This window comes from Hyperoodon ampullatus, assembly GCF_949752795.1.
Source record: "Hyperoodon ampullatus genome assembly, chromosome: 3".
Classification (NCBI taxonomy): domain Eukaryota; kingdom Metazoa; phylum Chordata; class Mammalia; order Artiodactyla; family Ziphiidae; genus Hyperoodon; species Hyperoodon ampullatus.
Genome location: NC_136916.1, coordinates 23,827,734 through 23,842,252, shown reverse-complemented (window position 1 = coordinate 23,842,252; position 14,519 = coordinate 23,827,734). Strand labels below are relative to the sequence as shown.

The 14,519-nt window shown below is 40.6% G+C and overlaps 1 protein-coding gene across 1 annotated transcript in view; it reads left to right on the top strand.

The window, feature by feature from the left end:
• The first annotated feature begins 1,381 nt into the window (after nt 1–1,381).
• Nucleotides 1,382–14,519, top strand: part of TAF3 (TATA-box binding protein associated factor 3) — a 146,623-nt gene continuing 133,485 nt past the window's right edge. Inside the window, exon 1 of the mRNA XM_079701278.1 lies at nt 1,382–1,524. Within this exon, the coding sequence (XP_079557404.1) occupies nt 1,497–1,524 (28 nt within the window). The 5' untranslated portion in view covers nt 1,382–1,496. The remainder of the gene's footprint in view (nt 1,525–14,519) is intronic.

Here is a 14,519-nt window from a genome sequence, read left to right as displayed (position 1 = left end):
TGAGAGTAGGAAGAGAGAGAAAGGAAAAATTCTGAAAGCCAGGACCCAAAAGGGTGCAGGGGGAACACCAGAAGGTCTTGGGTTGAAATTGCAAAAATGTGGAAGAATTCAAGAGGACCACATTTTTAAGATTGAGAAAAGAATACTGCTTTTAATAAGAATCAAAGAGTTGAAATGCCTGTCATTAAGGGAAAGAATGAGTATTCATTTTATTTATCCTCTCTTTTTTCTACGTCAAAGAAATAACCCATACTTGTATAAAAATTCAGACGACAAAATCTTTGAAGTTAGAAACGAGTCTCCTGCTTCAACTCTGCCCTTCCCCTGTTCTGCAGCTTTCAGCCCCATAAACTGTTACAGTTGGATGTATATCCTTCCAGAAGTTTCCTTGTGTGGGTGTGAGCAAACATGTGTCTAATTTTTATGAACTTTGGATTATTCTTTTCCATTTTACATCATGATTTAATTTCAGATGAACTGAGTTTGGCGTGATCATAGGAGATTATAGTTTAAAAAAAATAAGCTATTTATTGGAAATCTGGAACTGGAATTTTCATAGAAGTTTTAAAAGATGTAGAGACCTTAAGTTCTGCTAAGGGCAGGCAGAGGAGGAACTTTTGTAAAGAGAATCTCACTATATCTAACGTTTTATCATTTTATCTCTACCCATTTTATACGGTGTCTTCTAAATACATTTAAAAATTACATGTAAATTACCTTTATGGTCTAAGCCTTTTCAGCAAATTTTCTTGGATCTAAAAAATTGATTCAGTGGTGTAATTCATTCAACAAATGTTTATGAAGTGCCAACTATATGCCAACCACTGTTGTAGTTTCCAGAGTTGTATCACTGAGCAGTAGAGAAAATGGAATGAATATTTACCTAGCTCAGCATTCTATCAATACTTATTTGATAAAATATAATAAATATTTATCGGGCATTTACTTTGTGTCAGCCACTGTTCCAGGTGCTGTTGACCATCTATAAGTTACTTTTGACATTAGTTCTGTACTGGCTGATTGTTAGTATGAATTGTCTGTGGTGTTCTGGTTGGTTGTCAGATCATATTTAAAATTGACTTTCAGAGTCAACTTTCTAATATTTAAACAATATGATATTCTATTGAAAATCTATTCAATTTTTTCCAGTAACTGAGTCTTAAGTATATAGTATATTTGATTCTGAGCTGCATATTTACCTAATACTTTTTTCTTAATATTTTAAAAAATATTCATGGAATTTGCTTACAATAATTTGCTTTGCTTTTGACTTTGTTTCAGATGGCCGGACAGACCCAATTTTGGATGATGTTGGTGAAGCTTTCCAACTTATGGGGGTTAGTCTTCATGAACTAGAAGACTATATCCACAACATTGAACCTGTCACTTTCCCACATCAAATTCCTTCATTTCCTGTTAGCAAGAACAACGTACTTCAGTTTCCTCAACCCGGAAGTAAAGATGCAGAGGAAAGAAAAGAATACATCCCTGATTACATGCCACCCATTGTGTCTTCTCAAGAAGGTTTGTGGGGTTTTTTGTTTGTTTCTTGCTCATATATTTGTAACTATTTTAACGGGTTTTTAATCTTCTTTGGTTTCCTAACTGAATTACATAAAAAGTTATGCTAACATATAAATTCTAGAAATGGAGTAAAAATATTGTAATACTACTTACAAATTATTCTAACCTTTAAGCCAACAAACTTGCAGCGGGCCTCACCAGGCAGAGCCATGGAATCAAGGGTATGTCTGATGAGGGTTTGATTTCCTTTGTAAATTTTAAGTAGGGGAGAACAGAATGTGACCACAGAGAGAAGTCTGTCAAAGATGTATTGTATGAGAATGGGATATTAAGTAAATGAGAAAGCCTTTGAAACATAAAGAAAATTGGGGTAGCTCTCCCCCTTCCCCCTTATTATAAATGTGAGTTGGATAATACTGGAAACAGTGAGTGAGTGAACATTCACTACTATTATGCAGATTTATCTATTTATCTGTTGTTTTTTTTTTTGGCCACGCTGTGTGGCTTGTGGGATCTTAGTTCCCTGACCAAGGATTGAATCTGGGCCATCAGCAGTGAGAGCGTGCTATCTGCATTTTTATGATGAGTAGAAATGTTTATGTTTGGTCATATAGAATTTTTACTGTAAAATAATACCTAATCAGGCACAGTAGTCAATCCATGCAGAGTTCCTTTTTTCCTGCATGATTTTACATGTTAATCATTTAGGTTCACTAAGATTCTAAAGAGATATATAGTAATTTGTGGTCTTTAACGCAGGTACAGGATATTTTTTCTTGTTAAAAAATGGAAAAGCTGAAATTTCTTTATTTTTTAAAATTCTAAAGCCATAGATGTGCTTCAGGATAATGCCAATGATGGCAGAAATAACTTTCTAACCTTTTTATTGATGTACAGTTCAGTGGTATTAAGTACATTCACATTGTTATGCTACCAACACCACTGTTCATCTCCAGAACTTTTTAACCTCTGACTCTGTAACCATTAAACAATAACTCCTCATCCTCTTAGCCCCTGGCAGCTATCATCCTATTTTCTGTCTATCAATTTGACTACTCTAAGTACTTCATATAAGTGGAATCTTACTTATCTTGTGTCTGGCTTACTTCACTTAGCATAATGTCTTCAAGATTCATCTATGTTATAGCAGGTGTCAGACTTTCTCTCCTTTTTAAGGCGGAATGATACCTCATTGTGCGTATTAAACCACATTTTGTTTACCTTTTCACTTGTTGATGGATACTTGGGTTGTTTCTACCTTTTGGGTGTTGCAAATAATACTGCTATGAACGTTGCAAATACCTGATTCCCTGCTTTTCAGTTCTTTGGGATCTGTACTCAGAAGAGGAATTGCTGTATCATATGGTAATTCTATATTTAATTGTTTGAGGAACAGCTATACTGTTTCCACAGTGGCTGCACCATTTTTCCTTCCCACCAGCAATTCCTGAGGGCCCCAGTTTCTTGTGGTTCATTTCTTCTAATCTCCAATTGCACTTTAATAGCATTTTGAAGTGTTACTTACTTGTTTCAGAGACTAGCTTTAGACATGAAAGAAGTTGTTTTACAATCTGTGTGTCAGTGTTTCCTCATCTGAAAAACTGGATGAACACTGGCCCTAAATTGTAGAGATTTATCCTGGCTTGGTGCGTGGCCATCAGACACTCTGGATCTCAGGGCAGTGGGCTCTACTGAACAGTGCTGGTGCTGTAATCAAATGTGCTGAGGTGAAGTACTGTGTTCGTGCTTGGTGATAGGCACCATGGGTGTGGAAAGAACTCGCTGTAACCTTTTGGAAAGTTGTCATAGCTTTCTGGTTTGAGTTCCTTAGAAAAAGACTCTGCTTGACAGCTTAGCACTTTTCTTCTTAAAGTTCTTAGAGATCTAATCCTGACTGAAGGCAGCAATCAGTTTCACCAGTAAATGTGATACAAAGGGCGCCTTCAGTAAATGTTCTTGAACTCAATTCAAGTAAACGTTGTTTATAGAATCTTGCCTGTAGAGGTTCCTTGTTTCTCCTTTTCTGGCCTAATGGTACATGAACAGCAGGACCTGGAAATCTCCATATGCATCTCGGTCATCCCCAGCTTTCCTTAGTAGCTGCTAAAAATCTGTCTCCTCCCCACCTTTGAATTTATTTGTATTTGTAGCCTTTATTACCTTGGAGGAAATCTGTTTGTAGCTCCCTATGTAAAGTCGTTCTCTTTAAACCCTTCATTCCCCAATGTCAGTGTTTTTGATCTTAGAAACTTATATTTGTTACAGCATCTCTAAGCGTATATTTATTTACTTTAAAAATATAACAAATACGTTTCAATATTAAAATTATCAAAGGAGGGTTTCTTGGGCGGAGGCCTGGTAGTAGCTGTATTGAAAAGAACTCCATTTTCTCGTATAAACTGGTCATGACTGTCAAGTAGGCCTGGAATGTCCTTCTTTGCTGTTGTCATTGGATGTGATTTATTCAGCATCCTGGGCCTCTTCATGAAAGTAGTGCTAAGTCAGTCCGTGATCTGTCCTCTTGTTCTTTAAGAATAATCTTTGTATGGCTCTGAAATTTTTAGCTGAAAGGCCACTTAGAATTACACAAAATTTGGAATTGTGCTAAGAAAACATGAATGGTAATCAAATGCTGGGGGGGAAACTGAAGGCGTTACGTAGGAGGAAACTAAAGGAAAGGCACTGAATATAACTGGCACATCAGTGATCTCAGAAGGATATTAGTTTTATGTCAGTGGGTTAGACAGTGGTAATGTGTAATGGCCAAGACTTAGGTTCGTTATCAGTTGGCGTGTGATTCAGTCGGAACTACTATCTTCCTCATGTAGAAAGTTTGAGTCCATTTTCTCAGTGTGCTTTGGAGCTTTCTAAATCTGTTTTGTAGTTTTCATTTCATTCTGTCTCTTGTTACACATCCTGTTTAATAGTTATATTGTTTAATTTTTTTCTAGTCTTTTTGAAAATTTGAATTCATATTTGATTAATCTCACTTCCTGGTTCACGCACAGGTTCATCTCTGGTCCATGCATGGCCTGCATTTATTCATTTAGAGAGTTATTTAATTACTTTTAATAATGTAATAAGCCCTAATGAACTCATTACTCAAAACCAAGGCTAGGACTTTGATTATAATCTATGCTTAGCCCTTTTGTTTCATTTTTATGGCACAGTGAAGTTCTCTCCAAGTGATACAGTTATCATGTTTAAATACTGCCAAGGAAATGTAACTGAGATAGTAGTAGATCTTTGCTGGGTAGTGAAGGAAGTATGAAAAAGAATTCAGTGATTTTAGCTAGTGACTTCTGTCTGAAATTCCAGTAGTAAATTTTTCAGTTCCTCTTCTGGATTATTTGAAGCAAAAGAAGAATCTTATTTCAAGTTTTCTTCAATAAAAATTATAAACATTTTAAGAGGAGAATAATGTAAGCCTTGACTACTTCTCTTTTCAGCTAACACTTAGGGATTTTCTAAGGAGCAGAGGTATTGCTGATTCATACGATATGCGTATGGTTCAGAAGGATGTAGTAATGATAGGCAGTGCAATAAGATGCTTGTCAAAAACTTCTCCCCTTATTCATGGAAAAGCACATAAAATACAGTCCTGTGGTTACCATTTTTTAATATAGCCACACAAGTCAACTTAATAAATCATTTACAACCTGACATCTTTTTTTCCACAGGCACAGCATGTTAGAAAGTATCTAGTATTCTGGTTAGTGGTGCACAGTGTGGTACAGACGTGAACAGCTTTGATAATAACACCTGTTCACCAAGCTTTTTATTTTGTTTTTATTTTCGTAAGAGCCACGGACATGGTCAGACTTTGGTCATAACATTTTGTTCGCAAAGTACTGTCATGGCACTACCCTCTTATCAATCCTTTGACCTGGTTCTCGTCAAAAAAGCGTGTGAACATCTTCTCCACGCACAGCAGTCTAAGTCGTCTGGTGGGGGTGGAAGCCTAGAAGGCCTGAAGGAGCAGCGGGCTGTAGTAGAAGAAGCTTGGACTTCGTGGAGCTGTTCAGACGTGACTCAACTAGTTACTGAGTTTACAGTCTCACCAAGTCACTTTACTTTTCCGAACGTCATATCCATCATCCATAGGATAGGTATAATACCTGCCACATGAGTGATGGTGAGCACTAAGTGAGAGATTTTTTTTTTTTTTTTTTTTTGTGGTACGCGGGCTTCTCACTGCTGTGGCCTCTCCCGTTGCAGAGCACAGGCTCCGGATGCACAGGCTCAGCGGCCATGGCGCACGGACCCAGCCGCTCCGCGGCATGTGGGATCTTCCCAAACCGGGGCACGAACCCGTGTCCCCTGCATCGGCAGGCGGACTCTCAACCACTGCGCCACCAGGGAAGCCCCTAAGTGAGAGATTTTATAAGACATTTGTATAGAATAGTACGGTGCTGAACGCACAGGACACGTAACAATGAATGTCCCATCTCTCTTCCTCTTTTTAAAAATTTATTATTATTATATATTATTATTATATTATATATTATATTATAATTATATAATATAATAATTATTATATTATTATTATATTATTATAAAATTTATTTATTTATTCATTTTGGGCTGTGTTGGGTCTTTGTTGCTGTGCGCAGGCTTTCTCTAGTTGCAGTGAGCGGGGGCTACTCTTCGTTGCAGTGTGCAGGCTTCTCATTGCAGTGGCTTCTGTTGTTGCAGAGCACGGGCTCTAGGCATGTGGACTTCAGTAAGTAGGTGTGGCATGGGGGCTCAGTAGTGTGGCGCACAGGCTTAGTTGCTCCGCAACATGTGGGACCTTCCCGAACCAGGGCTCTAACCTGTGTCCCCTGTGTTGGCAGGCGGATTCTTAACCACTGTACCACCTGGGAAGTCCTGCTTCCTCACTCTTGAGGAATTTCCTTTTCACTTGAAAGACAATATACATTTGTGAAGTCACTTGACAATAAGAATAAATCTAAAACAATGTTAATCACATGCTTAAGGGCTGAGGGAACACAAACTTAACAGCTGGGCTAGGGTGCGTGCTTGATGGAGGAGCTCTCTGATTGTCAGCCCTGTGAAGATGGTGTGGGAGGAGATGAAGTAGAAGGCATTCCTGCCCGTTGTATCTGATTAAATGTTTACAAGTGAGACCTCTTTGAAGTATTTTATAAATGCACGTCTTGTGTAGACTGTTACAGTTCTGATGGCCGGTACCCAGTGTGTTTTACCAAGAACATTCTCCCACCAGCCTGTCATACGTATTTTCATATTCACAGCAGTAACACATTTTTCTTCCCTGTTTTGTTGTGCTGAGGAATGCGTGAAAAATAGCATTCTCTGCCAAAGTCATTGTTTGGTTCTCAGAGTGTGTTCAGTAGTGTTCAGGTGGTCTGTTGATCTGTCCATAATATTTGAGAAAGAAAAAATAAGTAGAAACCATTTATTCTGCTTTATTTATTGCAGAAACTTACCAACCTCAACCTAGCAAACTTGGTAAAGATACTGTGATGTTGCTACTTTTAGGGCTTTTATTTCTAAAATATTTTAAATTAACTTTATTTTTTAGTTTCAGGTTTACAGAAAAATTGAGAATATAGTACAGAGGGTCCCCTTATATCCTGTACCCAGTTTCCCGTAGTGTTAGTATGTTATATTTAGTATGGGATGTTTGTTATAGTTAATGAACCAACGTCAATACATTATTATTAACTAAAGCCCATTATTTTTAGTTTTTACCTAATATCCTTTTTCTGTTCCAGTATCTCATCCAGGATACTCATTACTTTAGTTGTCCTGTCTTAGGCTCCTGTTGGCTGTGACAGTTTCTCACTTTCCCTGTTTCTGATGACCTTGACAGTTTTGAGAAGTATTGGTCAGATATATTATAGATGCCCTTCTGTTGGAATTTGTCTGAGGCTTTTCTCATGATCGGACTGGAGTTATGAGTTTTGGGGGAGGAAGACCACAGAAGTAAAGTGCTATTTTCATCACATATTAGGGGAACATCCTATCAACGTGATTGATCAGTATTGATGTTGACCTTGGTCACCTGGCCGAGGTAGTGTTTCTCAGGTTTCTCCACTGTAAAGATACCCTCTTTCCTGCTTCCCACACTGTCATCTTTGGAAAAAATTCCTTACACATAGCCCACAGTTAAGGAGCGGGGAGTTACACGCCCCCTCTTTGAAGGTGGAGTATTTCCACCTTCAAATTAAACTCCTCTCCAGAAACTATTTGAAATTCTTCTCAATTTGTCTCTTCTCCCCCAGGGCTTATATTATGAAGCTCTTTTATTTATTTGTTTGTTTATTTATTTATTTAGTAAATATTGTTTTGTGTGTAGTTTTTTAAAAAAATATTTATTCTTTATTATTTATATTGATATTTTATTTTATTTCGCTGCGTTGGGTCTTCGTTGCTGCGCGCGGGTTTTCTCTAGTTGCAGCGAGCGGGGCTGCTCTTCATTGTGGAGCTCTAGGCACCCGGGCTTCAGAAGTTGTGACATGGGGGCTCAGTAGTTGTGGCTCACGGGCCCTAGAGCGCAGGCTCAGTAGCTGTGGCGCACGGGCTTAGTTGCTCCGCAGCATGTGGGATCTTCTGGGCCAGGGATCGAACCCGTGTCCTCTGAATTGGCAGGCAGATTCTTAACCACTGCGCCGCCAGGGAAGTTCTATTTATTTATTTGACTGTGCTGGATCTTACTTGCGGCACGCAGGACTTTTGTGGCCGCATGCGGGATCTTAGTTTCGGCATGTGGTATCTAGTTCCCTGACCAGTGATTGAACCCGGGTCCCCTGCATTGGGAGCATGGAGTCTTAACCACTGAACCACCAGGAAAGTCACTATGACGCTCTTTTAAAAGATAAACATTTACAGGTTCAAAATAATTAACAAAAGTAACACAAGCATGTTGAAAAAACAAAAAGAAATATTGCCTAAGTATGTTCAGTATAAAACGAAAGGTCCTCGTTATTTTCCTCATACTCCCATTCACCATGAATAACCTTGTTTAAAGTATGAATCCTTCTAGATCGTTTAATAGGAAGTGTTTTGACTCCTTAGACTCAAGGATATGTGTCTATTTCACTCCCTACCATTTATTTCTCAAGCTACTGCCATCTGACTTCTCCCTCCATCCTTTTCTTGAAGCAGCTCTCAGTGAGATCCCAAGTACTGCCTAATTGGTTGACTTAAAGGAAATTTTTATCCTTACTGATCTGTTTTTTTCTGGGGGGGTGGGTATAGCTTAGTGAATTATTATAAAGAAAATACCTTTTAACCATCTCCCAGTTCAATGCATAAAACTTTACCAGCCACCCCAGAGCCCTCCACATGCCCAGCCCCTCTTCCCTCCCTCCACTGTCCTCACTTTATAGCACATTACTGCTTTGCTTTTCTTTATAGTTCTGTCAGTCAAACATGTATCTCTAGATACTTTAATTTCTTTTCATAGCCCCTCTTTTTACTTCACATGTCTTTTAAAGTTTCTTTTAATTTACAGGTCCTCCCTGTAGTTCCCTGCCCCCACCAAATCCCTTTTTTTCCTTACAATGTATTCGTAGAGGAACCTGGATGGTTGGACTTACAGTATTTCCCAGTCTGGATTTTGCTGACTGTGTACTCATGGTGCAACACAATGTGTTTCTTGGAAATTGGCAGCAAGAATCTGAGGATTGGTCAGTACCTCTGGCAAGATAGATGCAGGGTCATTTTCCTTCATCAGGAGGCAAATAATGTCTGGTTTTTACTCTTTTTTTTCTTTGGCTGTGTTGGGTCTTCATTGCTGCACACAGGCTTTCTCTAGTTGCAGCGAGCGGGGGCTACTCTTTGTTGTGGAGCTCGGGCTTCTCATTGCGGTGGCTTCTCTTTTTGCAGAGCATGGGCTCTAGGTGCGCGGGCTTCAGCAGTTGTGGCACGCGGGCTCAGTACCTGTGGCTCGCGGGCTCTAGAGCGCAGGCTCAGTAGTTGTGGCGCAGGGGCTTAGTTGCTCTGTGGCATGTGGGATCTTCCCGGACCAGTGATCCATGTGGGATCTTTCTGGACCAGGGATCGAACCTGTGTGCCCTGCATTGGCAGGTGGATTCTTTTTTTTTTTAACATCTTTATTGGAGTATAATTGCTTTACAATGTTGTGTTAGTTTCTGCTGTATAACAAAGTGACTCAGCTATACATATACATATATTCCCATATCCCCTCCCTCTTGTGTCTCCCCCCCACCCTCCCTATCCCACCCCTCTAGGTGGTCACCACCTAGAGGGGTGGGATTGGCAGGCGGATTCTTAACCACTGTGACACCAGGGAAGTCCCTGGTTTTCACTCTTTTTGATACTAGGAGTTTCAGTGCTCATTGCCTAGGTCTATTCATTCGTTGGGGTCACAAGGTACTGATATTCTATCGTTTTGTTTTTATCTCATTCTTTAATTGGAATAATTTTATAAAGAAATCCTTTCCCTCATCCACTGTTTAGTTATTTAGTTCATACAGCAAAAGCAGGATAAATGCTTGGTTCTTTCATTTTATCTCCCTAGTCTTTAAGATAATGAATTGGTTCCTTGTCATTCATAGGTGACTATTTTTTTTTAAGTATATCATTATGAACTCATAGATTTAAAGATATTTGTTAGGTTTCTTTCATTACAATTCTTACCCTTATTGCAAACCAGATCTTCCCATCTTTTGGGCAGTGGAGGTTTCTTCAATCTGGCTTCCGAATCCTTTTGACATGATGCTAGTGGTCTCTGACGGTGCCCTTCCTACCTGGTGTCTCACAGTGTCCTAGCTCATCTTGTATATTCTTGTGCCACACTTGGAATCAGTCACTTTTCCAAGAAAGCCTTGGCTTCTTGGGAAATGGCATTTCCAGTTCACAATCTGGGCAGTTGGGGTACTTACTACAACTGGGTTGTCATTGTTTCTAGGCAATAACTAAATAAATATCTATATCATGTATATACATACAGATGTGTGTGAATACATAGACAGTTAGACAGACAGATAATAGATAGGTGACCTCAGGAGTTTATACAGATATTTCCAATTCAAATTCATGACTCTAGGTGTTTTGCTTTTCATGTTATATCAGTAAATACTTTTGTCTCTAACAAGAATTCTGGTTCCCAGGGATAAAAAGAAGATGATAGAATTAGAACATTCCATAATTACTCATTTGCCATATCCTAGATTACACATACAGTATTAAAACTGTCATTCATGATTCATGAAACAGGTAAAAATTTTTTTTTGCTTATGCTATCCTATGACTCCTCACCCCCAGTTTTCTATGATTGTACCTTGTCAGACCATATAGCTGCTTTCTTGAGTTCTGTTACATCTTTTGAGTTTTCCTAATTTTGATTTATGCTCTTTCATGTCTTCTAGACCATCTTCAAATAGAACATTACAGTTTTCATCTGTTTTTTGAGTATGTGTTTCTCGTGTACTTTCGTTGTCTGTAGGGATGTTATTTTGGTATTTCATCTCCTTTTTCTTATAGAAATTGTGCAAGTGAGTGTAGGTTTTCTGAACATCTGGAAGGAAGGTGAGGGTGGTTTTTCTAGCTTTACGTGCTCCCTCTTCTGCTGTTGCTGTGTAATGCGCAGACATAGCTTGCTTTCTGAGATTTTCTGTATCATTTTCTTCCAGCACTTTTATGTGGATCTTCTCTTTCCTTCTTGCCAGCTTGCTTTTCCTTTTCTGCTCGGCTATGACTCCAGGCCCAGCAAGTTTCTTCTCAGTGGGCTCTGTCCTGGGCAGAGGAGCCAAGGGTCGGGTTTGAAAGCTCGGGGGGCTTGACCCTTCCGCCCTCTACATCAATCCCCCCCACCCCCGCTTCCCCTGCCCCTGGAAGTGGCCAGACCTTCCCAGCCTCAGCCCCTCCTCTCGTGTGGCCTGCCTGGCTGGCAGTCAGGACCTGCTGGGGTTTTGAGGCTCTCCTTTTTCAGGAGAATCTTCTTTCAGTCTCCCCGTTGCTTCTCACCATTTGCCCTGGCAGATGGGTAGTACTCAGGGCTCGTGGCTCTTGGTGATTGGTCCTCACCCTCTGTGTTTTGGTGTCGAGGGGTGTACTTTGTCACCTCATTATAGTAGTTGCTCTATTTTTATGTGGCAATTTGGGAAGATCTGCAAACTGCACTGCCACCGCAGCCACTTCCTTCTAGGATTCCCTTTATTGGGCCTTCTTGCTGCATTGGTCGCTGTTGGGCACCCTTTGAAACTCCTTTTCTTCAGTGACATCGTCCTCTCTTAGTTCTTCTTATGTGACTCATTCACTCTCTGTGCTTCCCATGGGCTCATCTCCCGTGGCTCTTCTACCTCCAGAATGTTGATGCTCCCAAAATTGTATCCTTGACCTGCTGCTTCCCGCACTGTACAGCGTTTCAGTGTGTGATCTTCTCTACTCTCCTGGTCTCACCTGTCATCTGGATACTGATGAGTCCCCAAATTGTCCCCTCATACCACACCTTTGAGATTCTATATCCAGGCGTCAGGCGGCCATTTCCACATTTCCCATAGGTACTTCACATTGGCACGTCAAGGGCTACACACGGTATCTCACCCTTGATAACCTGTGTTCTCTGTTTCTGTGGGTGGCACCATCTGACGCCCAGCCGCTCAAGCTAGACGTGTGAGCGTTGTCTTTGGCCCCTCCGCTCACTCTGCTCCTTCAGTCCCATAACCAATTCTGCTAATTTTCTTTCCTAAAAATTTCTAAAACACTACCCCAAAATCCCCTTTGTTTAAACCTTTATCTCTCTCCTGAACTATCCTTATCTTCCACGATAAGCTGCTAAATAAAAGTTAAGTCCATCCCATAGTGTAAAACACCTTGTTGGCTCTCCACTGCTTACAGGTACAGTGCATGCTCCTTGTTTCTCAAGGAAAACCAAAAATGCCTGTGGAGAGCGAGTTCTTTTTTTCATGCAAGATAATTATAGCTTAAACATTTTTTATGTAAATGTAATTTGATTTCCACTTGGGCCTCTTTTTTAAAAAAATTATTATTGTATTTAACTGAACATTTCCACTTTTTTTTTTAATGATTGCTTTTATTTATTATTTATTTATTTTTGGCTGCGTTGGGTCTTCGTTGCTGCACGTGGGCTTTCTCTAGTTGCAGCGAGTGGGGGCTACTCTTTTTTGTAGTGCGTGGGCTTCTCATTGCGGTGGCTTCTCTTGTTGCGGAGCGTGGGCTCTAGGCGCGCGGGCTTCAGTAGTTGCAGCACACGGACTCAGTAATTGTGGCTCGTGAGCTCTAGAGTGCAGGCTCAGTAGTTGTGGCGCACGGGCTTAGTTGCTCCGCAGCATATGGGATCTTCCTGGACCAGGGCTCGAACCCATGTCCCCTGCATTAGCAGGCAGATTCTTAACCACTGCATCACCAGGAAAGTCCCTAATTTAAAAAAAAAATTTTTTTTTGTTTTAAATTTTGGCTGCACTGGGTCAAAATAAGTGTAACTTTAATCATTCTAAAGAAAAGATGTTTATTCTTCCAACTTAGATTACTTACTAACTGAATAGAAGAGCGCTAATGAGGAAATTTGCACTGCTTTTAAGTCACTAAAATATCAATATTTGTTTATTTGAAAGTAGAGATATAAAAGCTTGGCATCACATGGCGAATTTATAAATATTATTTCCCTTATCTTGAAACAACCCTAAGGGCAGATGCTGTTATCACTCCCACTTTACAGAAGGAGAAATGAAAGTTCAAAAAAAAATGTTTCAGTTACCTTGCCTTGCGTTACATGGTGCATTGGGAGCACGGCTGGATTCGGGTTTTGGTGATTCCGTTCAGTGCTGCGTGCGTGGATGCCCACAGTGTCAAGTCCTACACGGGGAAGTGGGATTGACGGTAGAGAGGAGAATAAGGCGTCCCCTCTCCCCACTCTCGGGCTTTCCTTCTGTGGTTGTTGGAACTCTCAGCCTGGGCAGGCCTTCCTGAGTGGAGCAGTGCCGTCATCAAGCCCGTCTTCTCAGCAGACAGGCTTGTGGAAGGCGTCCCGGCCCCCAGTCCAGCCCAGGGGCCAGCCCTGCCCTGGACCCTCTCAGGGTCTCCCCTCCTGACGTCCCAGGGCTGGGGTGCGAAGGTCTGGGCAAAGTTTATTCTGTGTATCCTAGGTGGTTACCTGGAGGCATCGTGTTGTTCTTCTTAATCCTACAGCGTCTGAGCCTAAAGGTTACATCTGAAGTGATAGTGAAGGGTTGATATATGGTGACTTGTCTATGATGTTAAGGACAAATTTCTGAGCGTGAACCTATAGGGCCCTCATGATGAGACTTCTGTCTGCGTTTTCATATTAGTTTCCTGCCCCTCATTGCTTCAGGCTTTAATCTCCAGAATCATTAACTTGCTTATGTTTCCCCAAATGAACCATGCACCTCCATATCTTTGCTCAGGTTCATCTGGAGTCCCCTCCTCAGCCGGGCTCCTTTAGGCACCATGTAATGTGTGTCTCCATCATCACCCTCAGTATGTCTTGTTCTAATGATTGGTTTTGTCTCCAGAACTTACACTGATCTTGCTTCCTCTGCACTCTCTCTCCACTCCTCCTTTTGTACAAAACCTAAAGCCCTTTTACTCTACCTGAGTGGTTAGTTCAAGACACAGAGAAAGGTACTGACCGCTGTCCTTAGGGCAGTTTGTTCAGAACGCTGGGGAAGCTGTCCCAGAAAGTAGCTTGTCCAGAGTGATACAGCTGCTGAGTGACAGAGCTGGCCCTCGAGGCCCAGCATTGGTCTTAGCCCATTGTCCTTTGCATCACTCATCGCCTGCTGTTATTCTCCAAGTCCAGGTGTGAAACAGAGCAGGGTTTATCCCTGGGCTCTTGCAGTGTTCTTCTTTTCCTTTCAGATTGACTCCTTCAGTGCAGTTACTTAAAAAAAAAAAAAAAATCACGTTTGGTAACATCTTATTTGATTCTTTCACTTGTGTGGGTTTCTGCTTATTATTATTGTCCTTTGAAATGGATTTTTACCTACAGCATAAGTCTTTAAATTAGGTTTTTAAAAAATATG